The 24,052-nt window shown below is 29.4% G+C and overlaps 1 protein-coding gene across 1 annotated transcript in view; it reads left to right on the forward strand.

Moving 5' to 3' along the window:
* Positions 1 to 24,052, forward strand: part of Pkc53E (Protein C kinase 53E) — a 56,447-nt gene that overhangs the window by 11,150 nt on the left and 21,245 nt on the right. The window contains exons 2-6 of the mRNA XM_016059539.4: positions 6,971 to 7,002; positions 11,705 to 11,787; positions 15,854 to 15,965; positions 16,044 to 16,172; positions 22,287 to 22,437. Of these exons, the coding sequence (XP_015915025.1) occupies positions 6,971 to 7,002; positions 11,705 to 11,787; positions 15,854 to 15,965; positions 16,044 to 16,172; positions 22,287 to 22,437 (507 nt within the window). The remainder of the gene's footprint in view (positions 1 to 6,970; positions 7,003 to 11,704; positions 11,788 to 15,853; positions 15,966 to 16,043; positions 16,173 to 22,286; positions 22,438 to 24,052) is intronic.

Below are 24,052 nucleotides of genomic sequence, written 5' to 3' on the forward strand. Positions count from 1 at the left end.
CACCCTAAACATTTAAGTTGATCCCAAGAACAAATTGAGTAAGAAAAAAAAAGGCATAAAAAACACTATTATGAGCTATTTTGAAAACGCATTACTTGTAAGCATATTTGAGAACGTAAATGGTTTATTTAATTAGTTGGAAACTAATTCCTTTCTTATTTTTTCATATAACTTACTTTTTCAATAATTTCTGAAGCACATTTGAAGCAATTTTTGAGCATTTTATTCCTTATTCATACTTATATATTTTTAGGATGCATTTTTAACACTAAAAATAAATTTTTCAGTACAACTCGTTCAACTTACTTTTTTTGTTTTCACTGAGTTTTTTATTAATTAAAAAAAACATTAATGCATAGCTGAAATTTAATATATTAATATGTTATGCTTAATTTGATATGTTAATATCATTTTGTTTGCGCCATAACACCTTAATTGATTTCAAAGATGAATGGTAATAAAACTGAACATGGAACAAGGAAACAAAAAACAACATTAGAAGACATTTTTTGACCATGTTATATTTCTTATTCATTGCTATATATTTTTAGGATATTTTTTAACTCTAAAGTTACATTTCTTAGTATAACTCATTTCGTTTAACTTACTTTTTTAATAATTTCTGAAACTTACTGCTATATTTCGTTGAGGTTTTGATTAATTTAAAAAAATTATTAATTGATAACTGAAATTTAATTAGCTTCCAGGATATGATTAAAATGATTTGCACTTATAAATTATCTCAAAGATGAACGGTCAGAAAAGAGAGCGCGGAATAATGAAAAAAAAAAACTCTATTGTAAGACATTTTTTATTTCTTATTGATTTCTATTTATTTTCAGTATGCATTTTTGACTCTAAAGTTTACATTTCTTTGAGTTCTTCCATAAGTGTTTATTTAAATAAAAGGTCCCATATCTGCTGAATAAGTTAGTGGCAAGAAATCACACTTTTCATTTCTTTTACTTCGTTTGGGAGCAGAAAAAAAAAGATACGTCACAGTTTATGCTTTTTAGAGACGAAACATTGTGCATGAGAAATCCGCTAATTTCGTAGTGTGACTTCGCTTTAGAACTATTTAAGGGACATAAAGTTCGCCTCCTGTCCCATTGACGATACTTTAAACGATTTTCAGAGCCAGTTTGTCAAACGCTTTCAACAATGGCGTATCATCGAATATTGAAAAAACGATCGTTTTTATCACTCAAACCAAACGACTGAAACATCGATTTTCGCCATTTAATGCAAAATATTTTGTAAGTGATAACAGTAACGTTTGTATAAAATAATTTAAAATCATAAACAGAGAAAAATTTTGCAACTGGTTGCTTTTCTAATAAAATCGCTTATTAAAAATAAATAAGAGCGTTTGGTTTTATGTAAAGAGCAAACGATAAATGTTGACGCCAATTTTCTCCCAAGAGTACAAATAAAAAAATAAATTCTTAAGTGATATCAGTAATAGTTCTAAAGAAGTATAAAAAATTACAAATAGGAAATAACTTACTAATTGTTTGCTTTTCTAACGAATTGTCTAAAAGGCACTATTTAATAGTGAATCAATTTTTATTCGCAATATCGCAAGTAAATAAAAACCATTGGTTTTGCTTAAAGAGCAAACGATCAATGTTACGTCCATTTTCTCCCGAGTTCAAAAATAAATCAAAAGGTGATATCAGTCATAGTTGTATGAAAGCCAAATATATATATATATATATATATATATATATATATATATATATATATATATATACTTATATATATATATATATATATATATATAATATATATATATATTATATATATATATATATATATATATATATATATATATATATATATAATATATATATATATATATATATATATATATATATATATATATATATATATATATATATATATATATATATATATATATATATATATATATATATATATATATATATATATATATATATATATATATATATATATATATATATAATAAGAAATAAATACTTTTTTTAAGAAAAAGTTTAAAGGTTGCTATTTTAAAAAAATAACTTTTAAAACCACAAAATACTTTTTTTAAGAAAAAGTTTAAAGGTTGCTATTTTAAAAAAATAACTTTTAAAACCACAAAATACTTTTTTTCGATAAAAAATAAGTGAAAATAATCAATTTAATTGCGAAAATAATTCAAATTAAAGTTACATGAAAAATGCAAAGCATCCAAATGATACTTCTATGTACGCAGATATACAATTTTAAACTTACAAGTGAAGGAAAATGGGAGAAACCTGTTTAAAACAAGCGAAGTGTGTCTTAAAAGAAAAATCAATATCGATACTAAATTTGGCTAATTCTGTATTTATTATTTCTCTTTTGTGCACGCTCTCATCATTAAGGGAGGATATTTCTGTTCATTCTTTCATTAAGAATGATTTTTTAATCAAAAGAAAAATAATTGTGAGTTATAATAGAAAGTGTATTTTTATGTGTCATAACTATTCAATAAAGTAATATTTTCCCAATTAGATAAATGAGTTTGTATATTATCCCATCAAAAAGTTTTTAAAAAATAAAAAATGGGTTGAAGAAAAATTTATCTTTTCTTTCGATTTTCGTTTCATAAAGAAAAAAAGATAATTAAATAAGGGAGCGATTAGATGTTGCAAAATATAAATTTCAACATATAATTCGAAAATTTAAAAAAAAGACTGGAGAAAGAGTTATTGTTTTTTACAAAACCATAATTATTGTTTTGTTTGTGCAAGTTTTTCTGTTCATTCATTTAAATTTAATTTTTTTTGTTTCAATAAATAAGCGTTAATAAGCGTTTGAAATAAACTCTTATGGATTAAAGAAACATTTTGCTTTTGGCAATATTGACTAAAAAGTTTAATTTTTTTTATAACAAGGAATTAGCTAAGAAAGCTAATAAAGATTTTATTAATTGATTTAAATTTTTAAGATATTTAACGCTAAAACACATTTCAAACGGGTTTAACTTACTACAGCAAGAAATCTTGGAGGATTAGAGGGGGAGGGAACATCCAAATTCTGCATAAAAATGATTTTTCCTCAATTCTAATTATTAGTGGTGACTCTTATGGGATGTAGGGACCCTCTGCTTTATTTTGGCTAATACGAACCCTACAAACAATAAATAAGAATGTAGCCGGCCAGGTGGCTGAGCGGGCCTGACTGCGAAGCCAACGGGTTGGAATCATGCTTATACGGGTTTGAATCACGTTTGAATATTATTTATTGAAAGGATATAAAAGTTTGAGAGTTTAAAAATCGTATTTAAGGACGAAAGTAACTTCTACGTTGTCATTATTTTTTTTAAAAATTTCATAGAAACGATTATTATTAACGAATAATTATAACAGAATATATTTATGACATTATTATAACACAATAATATATCAGTTATTAATAAATATATAAAAGAAATGCGTTCAATTTTTGCGATTGCAATTTGAAAGTATGTACAAAATTCTTTTCGTATAAATCTTTGTTTACTTTTATCATATATACTACACTCTATAACAAAAAAATCGACGGAAGCAATCATCCGATTGCTTTGAAATTTCGTATACATGAATGTTTTGAACAGATATGGCTGGAATGATGCCGACTGGGGACGTATAGTCTTTAGCGACGAATCCCGCTTCCAACTGTGTCCTGACGATCATCGAAGACGTCTTTGGAGACGGGGTCTTCATTATTGCAAGCCACACCGACCCTCAACAAGGCATTATGGTCTGGGGTGGGACCATCCGGGAGCTTTATCGGTCTATGTCACGCCGTGTGGCAGCTTGTATCCAGGCTAGAGGCGGGTCAACACCTTATTGAACTTGTTACTGTAACTCTGCAATAAATTATTCAATTGTTCTGATATTTTAATCATTTACTATTTTGTACATAGTCTTCCTATCCACTAATTTTCGTTTCAATCGGACAACTCCTTCTTGGTGCGTCGATTTTCGTGTTATAGAGTGTATATGATATACGAAATATAATAAATATTTTGTAACATTATACGAAATATCATGCATATTTCGTAATTAATCTTTGTATACTTTTATCATTTTCTTAAAATTAAGAAATTTAAAGATTAATTAAGAGATAAAAATTAAAATTTTTGAAATAAATAAAGAACAAAATAAGGCCACACTTCTGACAGTAAAAGGAATTTACGCCCTCTACTTTAACCTGCAGAAAATATATACCAGAAATATTTTTTTAATTTCTTCAGTAACTAATTAATAATTTAGAATAATTTTTCCTTTAATTTATATATTGAAAAGTATTATACTGAATTTGGTAAACGAATTTTATATTTTAAGATAGTAAGTAATTTTAAAGCTTTTTCAAAGTTTACATTTTTTTTTAAATTCAAGTTTTAGAAATACTACCCAAGTTCAATAAAACGCATTTCAATAAATAAAATAAAAAAGTTGTTCCAAAATATGAATTACTAAATAAATAAGGAAATTCCGAGGATATGATTTTCATCAGTTTAACATGGAGGAAATCCTTCTTGTTTGAAAGGAATAATCTTCAAACAAAAAAGGATTATGAGATATAATTAAATAAAACTTTAATTTTAGGATAAATATTGTCTAATGATATTGAGTAGAAATATTGAAATTATTACAGACGATGATCAATACAGAATGGCAAGAAGAAAAAGATTTTGAGATTGTTTTCTCGCATATATTAAAAGTTTTTTTTCCATCATTATTTATTTAAAGTGAATTCATAAATTCAAAAAATTTTCATGAATAAATTAATAAAATTTTATCACAACTAAATCGTTCACTAGACTACAAAAATATTTGCCATCATTTTGGTGTTGAAGTATACATTTTATAAGTAGAAAACTTAAGTTATCAAGCAAAAAATTGTATAAAATTGACAAAACAATTGTTTAAAAGAGTAAATATAATGTTTTAAAACTAAAATGTTTCTAATAAGAATTAAAATATATGGTAACCAAAAAATGAATAAATAAAACAGCTTAAAAAAAATTGTTTTATTTAACCTCAACACCAAAAACATTTCTTTTTGAAGTCATTACTAAAAATTGTTGTTTAAGTAATTAAAGATGACATTTTAATGAGAAGAACAAAGGTTTCAAACTTTATTTTTTTATCTTTTAACTCAACTTTATACATAATTTAATGAGAATTTTATAAAGATTTCAAACAACTTCATCGACTAGCCATTTTACTGTACCATCGAATTTCCTATAGAATAATTGATTAAAAACTAATTATAAATTAACATAAGAATTTCAAAGAAGTAAAATAATGCGAGATAAAAAAAATATGAACATCTTCTGTTGAGAGAAATTGTACAAGTGCTGCCTTAAAAGGCTTCCTCTTATCTCAAAAGAATTATGTCGCATCAGCGGCTCTTAAGAGAATCCTTATTCTCTTACAAATAATACAGGGTGTTCATAAAATCCTGTTTGATTGAAAGGCATGATGTGTGGTACAGTTATTTCTCCTATAATGAGGATTTTTTTCAGTCGAAAGAAATACTGAAAATATTACTAAAATGTAAACTGAACTATTAAAAATAAATAAATAAGAGTGAAACAGATTGCTAGAGGAGCGGGAAAAAAATAGCATAATCTTTTCGAATCTTTTTTAATCGAAATGTTAAAAGAATTTAATCCTCAGAACTAAATTAATTATTTTAAGTGTAGTTAAACAACTTCAAATTGTCCTACATTTCTTCAATTTTTCAATAAAAAAATTAAAAAAGGGACTAAAATTATTATTTTCAGGAATGTATTAAATCATTAGATATAACTTGAGAATTTTAAGATTATCCATTATAATTAAATCAATTATTATACAAATTATTAGAATTTAGACAGTCATTAGATACAATATTAGAATAAAACAAAATTGTACAATGTACCACTATAAAACAAAATTGTAGACAAAATTTCAGAACCTATCCAATTATTCGACAATTCATTTGAATTTAATCAAAAATAAGAACTTAATCATTAGTTAAACAAATCATTAAAACTTAGTCAACTATTTGGCATACCATTAGAATTTAATCAATTATTAGATTACTAGTCAAATTAGTATATTTTAATGCTTATACAAGTTTAAAAAACTGATCAGACAATTTAATAGCATTTAATGCATTGCACCATTATTATTATTGTAACTAAGAACAAACCTTGTGAGTAACATGATCCAAAACCTAATTTAAGTTTCTAAAAGACCTTTTTATTGAGATTTGGAAGCATAATTTAACTAATAGAATTTCCATAATTCAGTGATAAAATTTATCCAATTATTAGACAATCCATTAGAATTTAATCAAAAATTAGACAACATAGTAAGGTTTCATCAATATTAATGCAAATTATTTGAACTTTGGCAATTATTAAACAAAGCATTAGAAGTTAGTAAATTATTAGACAATCTATTTAAATTTTATCAATTATTAGCCAAATTAGAACTTAATTAAAACTTAAACAAAGTATTAAAATTTAGCCAATAAGTACACAAACCATTAGAATGTAATCAATTATTAGCCAGATTTGTAGAATTTATTCAGTAAATAAAGAGATCTATCTAAATTCATCGATTACCAAACGATTCATTAGCATTTTATCAATTGTAGCAGAATAAGAGAACGAAATAATTTGACAATAATACTACCAGGATTTACTCAGTTATACGAGGTAACTAATAAATTTCTAGTGAGAAACACGATCCAATTTTCTAAATCAGTTAATTTTAAAAAGCCTATTATAGAAATATTGAATGTTTTCAATGAATACAATCACATAAAATTGTTGGTTTTTGCTAGGACTCGAATACTTCAAATGAGAAATTCATTATTTTTAATGTTATTAAACAATTTCTAAAAATATAAATAAATTTCGTCTTGTTTTTTAAATCATCCGATCATTTATTTAATGTTTACTTTTTAATATTTTTTTCAGGGGCTTTGGGAAACAAGGTTATCAGTGCCAAGGTAAGAACAATATTCTTCTTTAAAATAACTTTTTATCCGCTTTCGTTGGCAAATTATATAATCATTAAAAATTTTTTGCCTTACAAAATTTATGTGATCGCTTTAACTTGATTTGCATAAAATTGAAACATTATAATACTGAAAAGAATTTTTATGTAGCACTATTCTAAAAAACTAATAATATTACTAACTGATCAGCTTAAAATGATATATTTCATAAGAATATATTTGGTGGTTTTATTTTATCTCTTTATTAAATTCAAAACATATCTGCGCAGAGGGAAAAAATGTGGTAAAAACTACCAAAATAAGGTGAAATTTACCGTGTTTCTGGCTCAGTGGGAACACTGAATAGCTCTGTAATTTTTACCGAAATTCTTTAGTAATCATTTTGGAAAAATTAGCAGTAAGTTAATGTTTTTATTCGGTGAACTACTAAAAACTATTTATTCACTTTAAATTTAGCTTTCAGTTTAGTATTCTTACTAAATATTATACTTAGATGCTAAATTTTAACAACAAAACAGACAAATAAAAAAAAGAAGGAGGCGGAAAGTCCGAATTGTTTTAACCCGTAGTTCCTTCTCTGCTAACTGGTCCCCCTTGCCTTCATCGTTTTCGTTTAAAGCACCATTCTGAAATTAATAACATAGGCTTGCCATATGAAAAAAATTTCTATTATCAAACAAATCTTAATTTTTTTTTTATCTCCCAATATTCATAATGCTTGTTTAAACACATAAATCAAAAAACTAAATATTTTTTAAGACTCAATTTCGTAATTTATATAGTTTCTTGAAAAATAATTGTCTAAAAAAGAATATATATATATATATATTACTAGGAATACTTTAAAATTAATGCCCATCACAATTCATTGAAATAAAAGTTCTTAAATGAAATTATACCCCGAATATAAATATCTTTTAAGTTAAACCAGTCAATACTTTCAATAAAATAAATATCCTTAAGAAATAAAAATACAAATTAACAATTCGTTAAAGCTAGTCTCAATAAACAAAACATCTTTTAATGAGCAAACTCCGTCAAACTAATTTATTCTCCTAACAAATGAATTTAAATTTTTTACAACTAACTCAATCTGCAAATTATCTAAATCCTCTTTAAAACTAATTCTTACTCCTAATGGAACAACAAATCTAATACATCAAAATGCAATTTTAAAATAAATTACATATTTTAAGTCACTAAATATCGCCACAATTTAATCACACTCCAGATAGATCTTTTTGAAACTAATTTGTATTCCTTATAAACTAAAAGACTTTCAAAATCAATTTATGCTCTCAATAAACTGACTGAAAATCCTTTAAAACTACTTTTAACTATTCAAACTTAATAACTAACTCATTCACTTTAAAACTATTTCGAACTAAATCTTATAAAACAGTTTCTTACAATAACATCATGTAACCAACAGTTCTAGAAAATAAATCTCAATTATTTTGAAAGTTCGATACGGATCCTTCCATTTACGAAAATCATGTGACATCCTTATTTTATAATCATTCTTTGATCCATATTTTTTAAAAATTAGCAGAGAAACAAATTGTAAATTAAAATCTTAATAAAATACAATTTACGAATTTTATAAACTTAGGGAAAATTCTTACTGAATCTTAAATTGCTCCAATCAAATTCTAAACGTATATTTCAAATGAATTTGATGAAAATGTTAAAATAAAAATATGTGTCGCTAAAATGAAAGGCTGCTTCTCCACAAAATCGTTTTATTTATATCCTTTTCTAACAAAAGGAAAAATAGCTTCGATCCCCCAATTAAAATCAGAAGATGAATGAAAATGAGTGTGCGTAAATGATGCGTGTTATATTCCTTAAAGAGTCTGTGATTAACACTGCATGAACTTGTAACGTAGTTTCATAATATGTTATAGCTCAAAAGCACATCGGTCGAATAGTTCCTGAGAAGTTAGAAACAGAATTCAATAATTTTTTGTTGACATTTTAGATTTTGTCATTGGATGAGGAGAGCACCGAGAAGCTGAAAAAAGTGTTTATTTAAACATTAGCCTAAATAGATATTCAGAGTTGCAATGTAAGAGGTTTTTCGGTTGTGTATCTGTAATGAATACAGAGATCTATTTAGAATCTGATTAAATAAACTATTTATCGAATAAGTGGATAAAATGACCAAATTTAAGTCGTGATCAAAATTAATATCAAAGTGTTTCCTTAGGTACATTTAACTGGTAGTTTTCAGCGTATTAAAAATTCCCATTATTAGACAAATGGTTTTTTTATGCATCTTTTCCGAACTTTTGATGATCCTTCATAGTAAATAATTTTCTGTACTATTATTTTGTGCCTCTAAAGGTTCGAGGAACAACTTTAAATATATTTGTATGTCGCTTCCCTCATTATCTCGAGTTAACTCGGGTATGTATAGATTGAAAATATTTTTTATACCGAGTAAATTCGGGCATACGTTTTGCTTCATCACGCTTTTATTCGGCAGAAAGTAAAACAAAAAATAATCTGCTGTGATTGGCCAATATTTGTTTGGGAGTTTGTTGACTTATTCCTCTTGGTCAGCACCAAGTCAATGGGCTCTTCAGGAAATCAAATACAAGTAAGGGACCGGAATAGAGGTCAGACCAAGACAGTGTAAAATGTGATCGGGAGAAGCCTGTGCAGAGTCGTGCACGTTGAATAGGTCTTTCGCCCAAAAGAGAGACACCTGATGTGTCCACTTATGAGCCTACTTATAGTGGACTGTATGGCTCTATCAGCCCCTATGGTAAGTGCCCCACCAGGAGTTATACCAAGAGTGGGCCGGATGGATGTTCCATAGTTGTTGGTTAGTGGTTCTGATCTTGGAGCAAATCTCAGGGAAGGTCAAGGGTCGACTTGAAATTGGGCTATCAGAAGCTCCCTGCTTGGCCAAAAGATGAGCATTTTCATTACCAAAGAGGACTATGTGAGAGGCCATTGAATGAAGATTTTACGCCGATGAGAGAGTTGTTTAATTTTATTAATTATAGAGACAGATGTCTTGTCGCCAGCCTTATTCCAGTTACTTAAGTACTGTATGGCACTACGACTATCGGATAAGATCCAGATATTAGCGGATGATGTTATAGACTCAATAGCGTTGAGTGCCTCTTCGATGGCAATTAGCTCCGATCTAAAAACAGAGCAGAAGTCTGGATTCTTAATCGTAAGTTTTCTAGAAAAGTCAGGAGCCTTAATGAAAATTCCGCTACCACAAGAACCGTCTTTGCTGCCATCAGTATAGATGAGAATATCTGTGGCTGGTATTTGGTTAATTATTTCAAGAGCAAGTTGGCGTAAGCAATCAGGCAAGTCTTGCTTTTTGTTAGTATGAGCTCCAAGATCTGGCTGGAAATGTACCCCAGGAAAGCCCTCCATGGGATTAAAGATTTTTCTCACGGAGTGACTTTCAACATTCATATTTAGTAAATCCATCAGGTGAAAACGAGAAAAAGGGCTGTTCAATCTTTGCTTGTTTGTCCAATTACGGAAATAATTTGCAGTGCGGTTAAAAACACCAAAACTGTAAAGCTTGTTTAAAATACCTAGCCAGTAACTCATTCCTTCTCAGCTTTAAAGGCTGGCATTCATATGAAACCAAGTCTGTGGGGGCAACTATGCCTCATGCCAGTAATAATGCGAGCAGCACTAGATTGCACTCTCTCAAGTTTTGCTAAGTTAGTGGCACAGAAGTAATTCTGATAGCCATATTCCAGAATAGGTCTTATCAAGGAGGTATAAGTTGATCTAAGGGCGGGAGTTTGTACTATTTGTGGGACGTGTTTTGTACAATTGTATACACTATGGTTGATGAATTCACGTAGACTAAAAAAGAGTAAATGGCTTTCGAGAGGAATGGAGATGATTTTTCAGAGTTTGAAGATGTGAACAAAGACTAATATTTAACTTTTTCATTTGCCCATTTGGGATAGTAAATTAAATAATTTTTAAGAATAAAAAAATTAAAATTTCAACTTAGACTTTGAGTATTATGTTTTGTTTTAGTTCCTTGTAATTATTAATGAAATAAAAAAAGTAGGTTGATTGTTTGCATTTCTTTCCTTAAAAAAAATTTAATAAGGGAAGCGGTGCAAATTAAATGAAGCTCTTTGTTTGGGTATCGTAGAAATAAAAAGATAGATAAGCAGAGTTGCAAAACCTCAGTTTACTTTAAACTAGATGTCAGCACACATCATTATTTCAAGCTAAAAGTTAATCCAAAAATTAAAAATGAACACATACATTGTAGTATATGCTCTTAGTTTTATACACTTTTCTTAAATAAAAAGTAGACGTTTCCTGCAAAATTATTAAGGAATTAAGAAACATGTTCTAGCGACCTTTAAAATATAACTTAAGAATTTCACTAAATTGATATGTTGACAAGATTGTTGTTGTCTGCGTACGATGGGTCATATTAAGATAACATATTTAGTTAAATTAACATTTTTGAACGAGTATCATGGAGCGCTAAACGTCATTTTGTGTTGTACGATAATTGCGATTCAAAATCAATATATTAACTGTAATAATGATTGATAATGATATGCACACTGTATTATCAAATGATATCACGTGTCCTTTCCTAACTTTGTAAACTTTCAAAGTTTTAATAGTATAACTTTTATGAATGTCAACTTATCAATGAATATTTTTTTATTTATTCCAGTCTGCAGTTTCGTTGTTCACAAACGTTGTCATGAGTTCGTTACTTTCAAGTGTCCTGGCGTTGACAAGGGGGTGGATTCTGATGTAAGATTATTTCTCTTTTATTCTCCCAATCACATATAATTCACCTGCTGCTCTTTATATGTACTTGTAAGATTATTAACACTAAGTCATTAAAGCATATGGATAAAAATATCATTTAAATGAGACTCTATAGAAGTCCCATATGACGCAGATGGAACACCGGTTCATATATATTTTTCTGACGCTCAAGCGAAAATGTAGTATATTTTAATTATAAAAAATAGTCTTATAGTTACCAAAAAATTTTTAGATTATCCGAATTATAGTTGCACTGAAATATAAAATTCGAATAAAGTAGTTTGAAAAATTTTTTTTTTCATTTTCAAAAATTCACCAATAATTGATTTTGTAAATTAAAGAAGTTTTAATGATGAACGCAGATCTAAATAAGATCTCACAGTTTCTCAAAGATCTAAATAAGTGTAAATTTATTATTTGGAAGTGATCTTCCACCCAGAACGAGAAAAAAAAACCGGTAATTATAAATTATTGAAATGCTGAATATTCACATGCCGACCAGGTGGCCGAGTGGTTAGCGTGCCTCACAGTAAAGCACTTATTTTCACCTAAATTAATACAAAGGAATGTGCTTTAGTAAAAATTCTGCTTCAAAGGATTAAATGTCAATATTAATTCATCATTATTTTTCTAGCTGAATGTCATCAAAAGGTCCTGTAAATTTATTTTCGTAAAAGACTGATTGGACAGTTTCTGAAAATTCCAAGATTGTCATTTATTTTAAGAATTCGTTACTTTTTATAGGCTTTAAACCTATTGTTAGTCAAAGATATTTAATAACTTCTTTTAATAGCCGTCACCATGGCAACTGTTCATGTGAACGATTCTTGATACGATGACGATAAGCAAGTCAGTGAAGCATAAAATAGGGGCATTGATTTAATGCGATTCTATCGGAGAATAAAAAATAAGTTTATAATAATTAGGTAAATATTCGTCACAATAGGACGCTGCACTTTGCAATAATCCGATATTGTAGTTTTTTTTTTAAATTTCACAAATTTTGAGCTAGCTGATGCAAAAAAATAAATAAATATATAAATTGTTGTGATGATGTAATTGTGATGCAAAAGAGAAAATATTCTTAAATATGAAGTCTGTGTCGTTTTTGTGTAGGACTGCTGGATTGTTAATGCGATGTGAAGAAATATTATTATAAAATCCTGGATAATAACTGGAAAGGCTCATCATACTCTTTTCTAGATTAGAACCTTAGTATTATTATTAGGATGTTTATAGTTTTTATACAATGTATGAAAACTCAAATGCACCTCTGTGTTATCTAATAAACAAAAAATGTTGATAAATCGGCAAAATCAAGACAGTGCCGTAGCGAGCTTAACTCGCGCCCGGGGCACAATACTTTTTTAGCGCCCCCCCCTATTCGAAAACCATCTAATATTATAAGTAAAATATACTCGCAAAGTAATAAATAAATAAAGTAAAATAAATAAAGTTATAGGCACAAGCTAGGCATTAAATTTGAGACAAAAAATGTAGTTGAGAAAACAAGACTAGATTTTGAAATGTATATATATGATCATCTAGAATTAGTTCAAAAGATACCCATTATTTATTTTACATATTTATAAAGAAATATTTTAAAAACGCGCAGTTTTAAAACAATAAAAAAGTAAATATTTATTATCTCTAAGGAGATACATATATTTAATAATATGATTAATAATAATTAATAATATGATTATAATACATTAATAAAACTAATTACTAAGTATAAATTTTCCGCTTTTGATGAAGCAAATTTATCAATAATATCATCAAAGTTGGTCATTTCAAATTTTTCTCTTTCCACACTTAAAAATACTAGGTCACTTAGGCGATCTTGTCCCAGCGTTGATCGTAGATATGTCAAAATTAATTTTAATTTGCTGAATGACCATTCGCAGCTAACAATTGATGCTGAGATAGTCAGGAGTATTTGAAGTGCCACTCTCAGGTTTGGAAAAACATCTTCTCCATACGGGATTATAAAAGTGAGAGATTCTAATGGAGTTTTAAGTTCAATTTCTTTTCTACTGCGGAGTAACATCTTGCAGTCACATACTTCGATAAAGAGTTCTATTCCATTGAAATCTGTATTATAAAATTCACCCAAATTTTTTAAAAAATTTTTCAAGGTCGTTATCAACCTTATCCTTGTTTAATAAATTTTTAACGTCTAGTAGAAATCCAAATTTGAAATTAAGGTCACTTAATCGTGTAAATCGTGTATATATTTCTTGTTGGAGACGATCAAGAACACTTTTCATAACGCGAGAAATTTCACTTTCTGCGGAAAGACTGACATCTCTAGCCAATTATCCGGGCATTTTGCGGCGTCTTCTTACACGTATTGTTGCATCAATATCCCATTTTTCACAAAGAGACTTCGCTTTTTCTATTGCCTCTTCACAGAGCTTATCTCGAATTTCGCCTAGTTCAGTCGCTAATGATTCAAGATCATGGAACTCTTCTCTAAAATTCATTCTAGGATCTTGTAATCTGAGCTGCACACGATCATTCCTCCTTAAGATTTCATATCAGAAATGAAATAAAGTTATGAAACTTAAAGTTAGTATATTTTGCAACAGAATTGGAGCTTCACTTCTGGTGTCACTTGTAGTGGTAGTGTCCTCTGCTAATTTTCCTAATAGTTCTACTATAATCGTTAGCCCATCGATGATAACGTTAACCGCTTGTATTCTGGCTCTCCATCGTGTTTCAGATTCATGTTTGACAGTTTTTGTTAAAGCATTTTTTAATAATTCCCATCGTAACGTTGAACGTGAGAAAAGAGATATATGTTTTCAATTATTCCGAAACATGTCACATCGATTGGATTTTGTTCAGCTGCAGTAACTCCTACTAAATTCAATGAATGGTTATCACAATTTACAAATAATCCTTTATAATTTTTTTCCATTATTCTTTGTTGAACGCCAGATGTGTGACTAACCATCACGGCAGCATTATTGTAGCATTGTGATCTGCAGTTTGTTAATGAAATTTCATCGGAATTTAATTTCTCCAAAATTGCATTTTCGATCGAGGCTGCATCTCTAGCATGTATTTCAATAAGACCCGAAAAAGATTCTTTGATGGAAGCTTTTTTATTGACAAAATCAACATCTACATACCTAACGACTTGGGACATTTGTTCTCGATGAGAGATATCAGGTGAGATATCAATAGTGTTCTGAAAGAAAGAATGTCTGTACTTTGTACACTGTGCAAACATACAAACACTTTATACACTGATGTTTGTACTTTGTACACTGCAAATATTTGGAGATAATATATGTATAAGTAACCACGCAGCGTAGATGCCATAAGGAACTGCTGACAGACACAGGTCGAGTCAGCCCTGCCAGTAGAAAAGACGTGTCATTTCTATTATTAATATATTATTACAGTTTGATTAGTGTTCCTTTTTATTTACGAATTAACATTTATTATATTTCACTGGCACTAAATTTAAAATATATTTTCCAGAAATAAATTATAATAAAAATAAAAATTATCCAACAATTTTGTTTTGTTGACCATTTGACGCCCCTTTGTAAGTAGCGCCCGGGGCATGATGCCCCGGGCGCTACTCACAAAGGGCATGATGCCCCCCTTGCTCCCCCCTCGCTACGCCACTGAATCAAGAAAAGGTGAAGAATATAATCTTGGATAGTGTAGAGAATTTTATGACGAAAAAATATATAAAACGATATCCAATCGCCTTTGAGTACAGATATGACACTATAATAAGGAGTACTAAATGTTTCAAACACATTCCCAAAACAGATGAAAGAAAGTTTTTTTTTTTAACTGTCTTATTCTCTTGTGTTTTGTTTTTGGTGGAATCCTCTGTTTCCATCTGCACCATTATTAGAGGACGCTAATTAAGCATCTTCTGAATTATTTTTTGAAACACGCACACCGTTTAGAACACACTTTATATGGAGGGTCGTTTCTCGTCCAATAATGTTAAACCTTTACAATTTAATTAAATTCGCCAAACGTATTTTTTACATTTATTTAATGAAGTGATCTTTTTCAGGACGCACGGACGAAGCACCAATTTGTGGTGCATACCTACACTAGTCCAACTTTTTGCGATCACTGCGGGTCTCTTCTGTACGGCATTATCCACCAAGGTTACAAATGTAAAGGTAATGTAAAGGCTACAAATGTAAATGATACAATAATAGTTATTTTTCTTTTTTAAATGTTTTTTGGGGGTGTTTCAGCGTGTGACATGAACGTGCACAAACGGTGCCAAGAGAGCGTTCCCAACCTTTGTGGATGCGACCACACGGAGAGAAGGGGCAGAATCGAACTTAGAATAGCTCATATCAACAATAAACTAATATGCGAAGGTAAGATACATCTCATTCTCTTAAAAGAAAAATAAATGTGTCTTATTTCACTCATTGTGTACACCATAGATTCTCAACCTTTTTAATGTTTCCGCCCCCCTAAGGAGAAGAAAAAATTTCAACTCCCCCTTTGCGAAAATCCTATGTTATTTAGAGCATGGGAAGGAGGGGGTGTGCTGAATTATCAGGCACAACATTTTAAGCAATTTTCTTACGTGTTAAATTTGCTTGATTTTTTAAAAAAGAAAAATTAATGTGCACGTTAACTCGGTACTTTTCTACCAGCAGGTAATCGCAGTCTATTTGTTATAATCAAAATAAATATGGTAATGAAAAAAATATAACGAAGAAGCGTACGGTTAAAAAAAAAGTTCTATATTAGATAATTAAAAAAAAAAACACCCAAAAATAATTTTTCTACTCTAAAAAGTAAAATCAAGGAAACAATCAAGTAACTGGGGGGATGATTGATTCTTAACGTCGAGTTTTTAGCATTTTTTTCTTTTTTGGGACTGAATCTTTGCACGAGAAGGAAGAGACTGTGAGACTTAGTTGAAAGTTCTGTTTCAACATTCACAAAAGGGTTCCATTGAGGGTCATCCATGTGTAAAGACTGTTGTCAATACTCTCGTATATCATAATTTCACCATTCTTCTTAAGATTGGAAATAGCTCAACTCATTCTTCAAAATAATTTTTTTTTAGAAAAACAGAAATAACTGATTTTGTAGTGATCAAATTGTAAATTACCACCATTAAATTTTGCAAATAAATCCGTTATGTATGCATCGTCTCTCTTAAATTCTAGTAATGTGTCTTTCAGAGCTCTATCTTCGAGGAACTCAAATACAAAAAAGATTCTAAAACCTATTGAGACAGGTGCCTTTGAAAAGCCAACGAATCTTGGTGTGTTGTAGCAAGCGATTGAATTTTTCATCGTTTTTCATACACAACTTCCTGAATAATCGTTGAAAGGATTTGTTCACTGCAGAGATCGGCATATTGAAATGACTGATGCAAATGGTCGCTGATATTTTTTCCAACTAAATGATGTCTGTGAATCAAGCAATGAACATCTAAAATATCTGGCACCTTCCTCTGTAAAAGGGCGATAAACCCACGATGTCGACCCACCATTGCAGGAGCTCCATCAGTGACGACAGATTCGCAAGAGGAATGTACTTTTTAAAAAAATTATCTTTGACATTATTAAAAATACTTTTGGTATCTACAACCAAACTTCTTGCAAAAAGCATATTTTAAATAATTTTTCGTTCCTTAAAAAACCGGGCGTACGCCAACAGTAAAGTCTCATTACTTAGCAAGGTTGACTCATAAACTTGAAGGGAATCAAAAGTTTGCATAAGGAAACTTCATCGTCCATCTCATCAATTCGTGATGTTTTTGATTACATTAGATGGTCTAAAACTTCCTTGACAGATATCAACTCTTTGCCGATGGTATTCCCAGATTTAGCAATTAATTTTGGATAAATTATGAGAGGCTATCAAATCGCATTTTTGTAATGAGGTTGCTAGTAAGCCTGAGATTGAAGGTGCCTTCAGAAACTTGTCTTTGATGTTCGTGAAAAATGGTAAATCTTTATTTTGTTTATCACGACGAATTGTTTGCAAATGTTCCTGCAAGCGGTAAGGTTTCATTGCCTCATTAGATAAAATTTTGTTAGAAAGTAAACACATTCGTAGTTGAGAGTTCGACGGTGATTGAACAAATCAGAACTTCAAATACGAGACACTCCATTGGAGACGCTTATTTCTGTTAACTTTGATGGTGGCATCCAGCAAAACACAAATGATGGATCAACTATTTCTCAAAGTTAATAAATAATTTATGATGAAGAACTAATTCACGCCCTGACCAAATAAACAATGAAATGGAGTCGAAACAAGGGAAGGAAGTGCACGAAAACCATCATAAGAAACATCGGTCAAATCAAACATTCACACTGAATGCGCATGCAATTTTTGCCAAATGCCTTAAATAAATTAGAGACAAAAGCCTGACACAAGCGCTACGCTCGAACTTATGCGACACACATTCTGCGCGAATTGCAGTCGCATAAGTTCGTTTTATTGCTGGTACAAATTCGTTTTATTCGTGAATAGGATAATCTTAATTTATTATATTAATTTAATCTTTTTATTTCTTCAATACCAATTTTAGATTCATTTAATTCATGAAATTAATCATAATTTCATTTGGATTTTTTAAAATTAAATTTGAATGAGAAAACTGCACAACCCAAAACTTGCCCACCGACCCCCTACTGCCTTTCACCGCCCCGTTGAGAAACACTAACCATTTTTGCCAAATTATTAGACACATTAAGTGATACAGCTTTCACGCGGCTGAAACCGGTTTGTACTAGCTCGTGTATTTATTGTTAAAATGAGACGATATATAACATAAATATAGAATATTTATCAAATCATATTATAATAAGATCAAATTATTAGACGCATTGCAGTTTTTTTTAACACTAGAAAGAAAGACCGGTATATTGCCGAAAAGCAATGACTAGATTGTGAATGTAATTAGTATTGAAAACGATCCAGTTTGAACCGTAGCTTTCTGATTCTTAATTAAAAGACAGAAATATCGTTCAAATGTTCTCTTTTATTCACAACCCAAGAATTATTTATGGGATCTCTCTGGTACCCTATCTCAAAAATAAACTCGCCCACTTAATGCATAACAACATTAAAAGTGAAAAAAAAATGATCAAACAGCAGCGGTCGCCATAGCAACGCATGCGCGCTGTTTACTATTACTCTTGATTATTGTAGTTGAAAAGTGTGAGGACGCCATGAAATCCAAATCAAGACCCGTTTTGCCAATGCGTAAAAAGAAGGAAATAGTCACATCAATGCTATGACGTAAGAAGGGGATCTTTTTTTTTTAGGATAGATGGTGAATAGTTGCGAGGAAAAAGCAAATATTCCTAACAAGTCCAAATTAATATTTAAGGAAATATCCTAATTCCTAGAATCACTATTGAGAAAGGTGTCCTGCAAAGCAAGAAAAAATCTAAAACAGTTTGATTACCTGAGGAAAGAGCGAAGTGGTTTTCTTCGTAGCTATTCTCCTTTTACTCAGGATTTTAATGTACCGCTTTCCTATGTTGTTTTTACCTCTGTTATTTAGTACTCTTCACCTACTCTACTTTTTAACAACATTTTTGATAAGGAATCTAAAAGTGAAGAGTGGTCATAACGGCACACCCTGTATTCTTGTATTCTAATGCGTACCCTCAAGGAACAGTTTCTTGATATTTAAATTCGATGCTATTCCGATAACACACACGTCAAAAAATGTTACCAAAGTCTGACGAATCATTATCCATGTCAATGACTGAGAATAGAATGAAATGAGTTATTTACAATAAAAAAGTTTATCCGATAAATTTGAGTCTACATTAAAATCACTAAAAATGAAAATTATTTTTCTGTTCACTAAAAACTGCTTATAATATTTAGAAAAATGCATTCGATTCAGTGACAAAAATGTATGAAATAAATCAACAATGAATCGCAATTAAAACGACTTAACTTTGTTGACAATTAAAAGACAAAGAAAATCTCGAATGATCTCTTTGGGCAAGAAAAACATGGAAGCAAATCATTGATTTTTCTAGAAGGGCAAAATGAGTTATTCTGATAGCATTGACATCAAGTTTTTGTTCTTAATTGAGATTCATAATGGCGGTAGAATATTTCAGTCTGCGATGGAACCCTTTTTTTAGTGTTTGTTAAATCTACTATGAATAGTGGGAATTTTATTACATTCTGTATCAATAGAGAGGGATATTTTTAGGATCAACATAGAAGGTAGAGTTTATGAGCATCTTCGAATTTTAATAAAAGGCGTTTATAAAAGCATATTTAAAATGAGCTATTTTGATGAATCTCTCATTTATTATCATTCCATCAAAATATTACTTCTAAATGGCGATACATTTCATTTGTGATTCATTGCCTAAGCAATGAGAATTTTAGAAAATCTGTGTTCAATATACTGTATTAAGTTAATAACGCTTTTCATTTTTTGAAAAATATTGTTTTTCTTGAAATGGAAATTTAGCGCCCTATTTATTTTCACCATAAAAGACACTTCATTGGAGGAGTCATAAACAAGAACTTTTAAAAATTATAATTATTTAATTCATTGAAAATATCAGCACCCATGAAATTATTAAGGAGCGATATTTTTTTTAATTTAACATTCGACAATCCTTTTGTTAGGCTGGTTAAGAAAAACCATTTTTTAAACATTTTCCTAAACATTATTATGAATCATAATTTTAAGAATTAAATGAGTCATTTTAAAAAAAATGTAGCACTCTATTTACCGAGAAATTTAAACTCGTCCTTCGTAACAGCATCGTTGTCTATAATTATGATTATACTGAGAAAAAAGAAAGAATTGTTACTAAGATATTATCACGTATTTATAAGTATTGTAGATGATTCAACAATGAATCAAAAATACGACGATATCGTAATAACTATCTTCAACAATAATTATCGAGTGCGATAATAATCACTATGCTATTACTGCGGATATTTGTTTTAAACTTGATTTTTATACTTAAGCATGATTCGGACAGTATGCTTTGATTACATATTCCAAATATCTCCGTGATTTGTAAAAAAGTATCGAATCCGATAATATTCGCTATATTATCGCTGTATCTAGTTTTTTTACAACTCGATAATCATAATAACATATAATATGTAAAATATATCCTGCTGACATATTCACAATATCCTCGTAATTTATAAAAAAAGAATCGAATCCGATAATAATCGCAGTATTATCGTTTTCCTTCTGAGCGTTTGTCTCGCCTTTTTCCGAACTTTCAAATGCATGCTTTCCTGCATAAAACAGGTTTCGCTGTTATACTGCATTACAGGACATTTTTACCCAGGAACTCAACGCTTTTAGGGTAAAACTAGATATTTATGATATGCATCCTGATTACATATTCTAAATATCTTTGTGATTTACACAAAACTTTTTTTTTTACTGAATACGAAAATAGTCACTATATTATCGTTATGTATAATTATCTTAAAATATATATTTGACAATCGGCATAATATGCACAATATATCTTGGTTATATACAGTTGAACTTCTATTTAACGAACTTCCATTTTGCGATTTTTTTTCCAAGAAACCAAGAAAATTTTAGAAATTTCTTCGTAAAATAACTCCCAAATAGCGAAATGAATTTTCTATTGAAGGAACCACTTCGAGAACCACTTTAAGAACCTATTTCCCAGAATATTTAAGAACATTTCAAACTTGTTAATTAATTTTATGGGGGAAATGACCTTGGATTGATTTTCGAGGCCACTTAACTTTTCAGAGAAAGCGGTAAAATCCCTTTTCATTTGAAACGAAAAACTCAGATAAAATTAACGGATTTTATCAGCACCCATAAAACTTAAGAAGGCTGTTTAAAATTACTACTTTTATAATAAATGCTGCTATGATTTTATGCATAAATTTAGCTATTTTTTTTAGTTGAAAATGTATGTAGTGTAACACTGGTTTTACTCTATTTTTTTTCTCAGATTTCTTTTATGGTTAAGTTTTATGAAATAAGTACTGTATCCATTTTAATTATGTCTGTTTATGAATTTGTTTTGTGTGGTATTTCAAACTTCTATTTAACGACATGTAAATTATTAGACACGCAACTCTTCTATGTAAAATCTTAAGCTTTAGTGTTTTTACGAAACCAGTTTGCAATTGTTCGTGGGTTGTAATGCAATACGTTAAGAAAGAAATAGGAAGTATATTCTTCCTATTCGTAGAAAAAAAACCATTGTATGCAATATAAACTTGTGCAAAGCATGTCATTATTAGAAAACATTATTTGATCTAATTTTCACACCTGATATAAAAAATATTTTATATATTGTCTAATTTACAAATTTATATATTTTAACGAATTGTTAGGAGAGCGTAAACAAGTGGAAAAACAATTTAGATTTTACATACTGTGTCGAATAATTTGGATATTTAAAACCTGTATTTCAAAAGGTGATTAATATAGACTGTATTTCTTGATGAGAATCGTATTTTAGTGAGACAAGCGAGAAACTTGATTCCTATGGATCCGAACGGTCTCTCGGATCCCTATGTAAAGATGAAATTACTCCCCGATACAGGAGAGAAGAAGAAAACCAAGACAATCAAGGCTAACTTGAATCCGACGTGGGGAGAAACTCTCACTTTGTGAGTATTGACATCCTCTAACACTTTTTTTTTCGATCATTCAGGTCTTATGGAAAAGCCTTTTGTTTCAAAAACAGATTTATATTTCAACAGACAAAGCATTCTTATTTACAAAATTAATATTCAAAAGCGTTTTGATTTTTCCTTTTTAAGCCCCAAATCAATTCAATAAAACAAAAATCGTCAAAATATTCGAAAAAAAGTTTTTTTTTTTTTAAACACCCTTAACAAAGCTTATAAATAAATATAGCGACTCTTTGGTTATTTTTGCACAAAATCCCTTTTAAATACTAAAAGAAATTAAAAGAAGTACAGAACAAATTCGAGAGGTACTCTTACACCACTGCAGATGGGCTGCAGAACTGTTTTTTTTTTGGAGGGTCTGAACACGCTTTTATGTATTTAGTTAAAATTTCGATATCAATTTTAGGATTGAAGTCATTTAGGTAATATATATCAAACATTGAAAGTGAATTAATCCTTCTTCTAATGTAATTAATATTGAAAAATAGATCAGAAGCCTTACTAGTGATTGATTTAATGAAATGCTATAAAGAGCATATGTGCAATATTTTTCAATTAGTTCACACTCTTGTTCAAATCTTACATTGAATACTTTTTATTTATCCACACAAGTTCAAATACATTTTTTTAAACTTGTAGTGGGGGACGTTAATACAGTTTTTCTTCAAATAATAATTCATTCATTTTATGGGAGGAAAAATTGTAATTAAAAAAGTAACTAAAATAAAATTTTTCTTTGGTAGACTTGATGATAAAGAGAATCAACTTATCTGAAATTGTCTTAATGAGACTATAAAATAAATTATTAAAATCGTGTCATTATTTTGGGACCTTATTTTGAGCAGAAATGGTTCTTTTAGCGGAGTTTATTCAAAAGCATTATTAACCAAAGAAAGAATTATTTAACGTGGATTTTTTGATGTTATCTATTCAGGTCTTTTCAACTACTTGAGAATTGGTTGGAAGGCGTTCTGAATTTGCTGAATTATGATTTTTCGTTGAAATAATAAGTGTTGATATAATTTTGGATTGAAAAGTACGAGAAGAAAGACATTTTCACATCAAAATAAAAAAAATTTTGTTATCATTTTATTTCAATAAACTCTTAAAAATAACCGAATTCATAAATAATTGATTTCGTATAAAGGCAATTTTCAAAAAATCTTAACTAGTTATAAAAAAAAACATTTACTTTTCGGAACCCTGTTCAGCGAACAGCAGTGGTTCCAAATGGGTCTTTCACGTTTCTTAAACACATTCTTTGCTATTTTTACGAAAGTAAAATGCCAATAAAATATGGAATATTTATATACCCGGGAAAATCCGTGGTTAAAATATGTGCAGGCAATTCATGTCTATTTTATTTCTTAAATAAATACTTATTTTCTATAATTATTAATTGTCAACTTCTTTAAATTATCCAGTATAATATTACCTTTCGCACATCCATTTCGGGCCTATCCTTGGTAACTAGCAAATCAAACGCACTTCAGTAATACAGTAAGAACGCACTTTAATACAAAAATCCTCTAGTTACGCTTTTAGCTCAATTTACGCTTCTGTTTTCAATTTTTGCAATCTGACAATCTTG

This window comes from Parasteatoda tepidariorum, chromosome 4, assembly GCF_982258835.1.
Source record: "Parasteatoda tepidariorum strain Cologne lab strain chromosome 4, Ptep-v5.0, whole genome shotgun sequence".
Taxonomy (NCBI): Eukaryota; Metazoa; Arthropoda; class Arachnida; order Araneae; family Theridiidae; genus Parasteatoda; species Parasteatoda tepidariorum.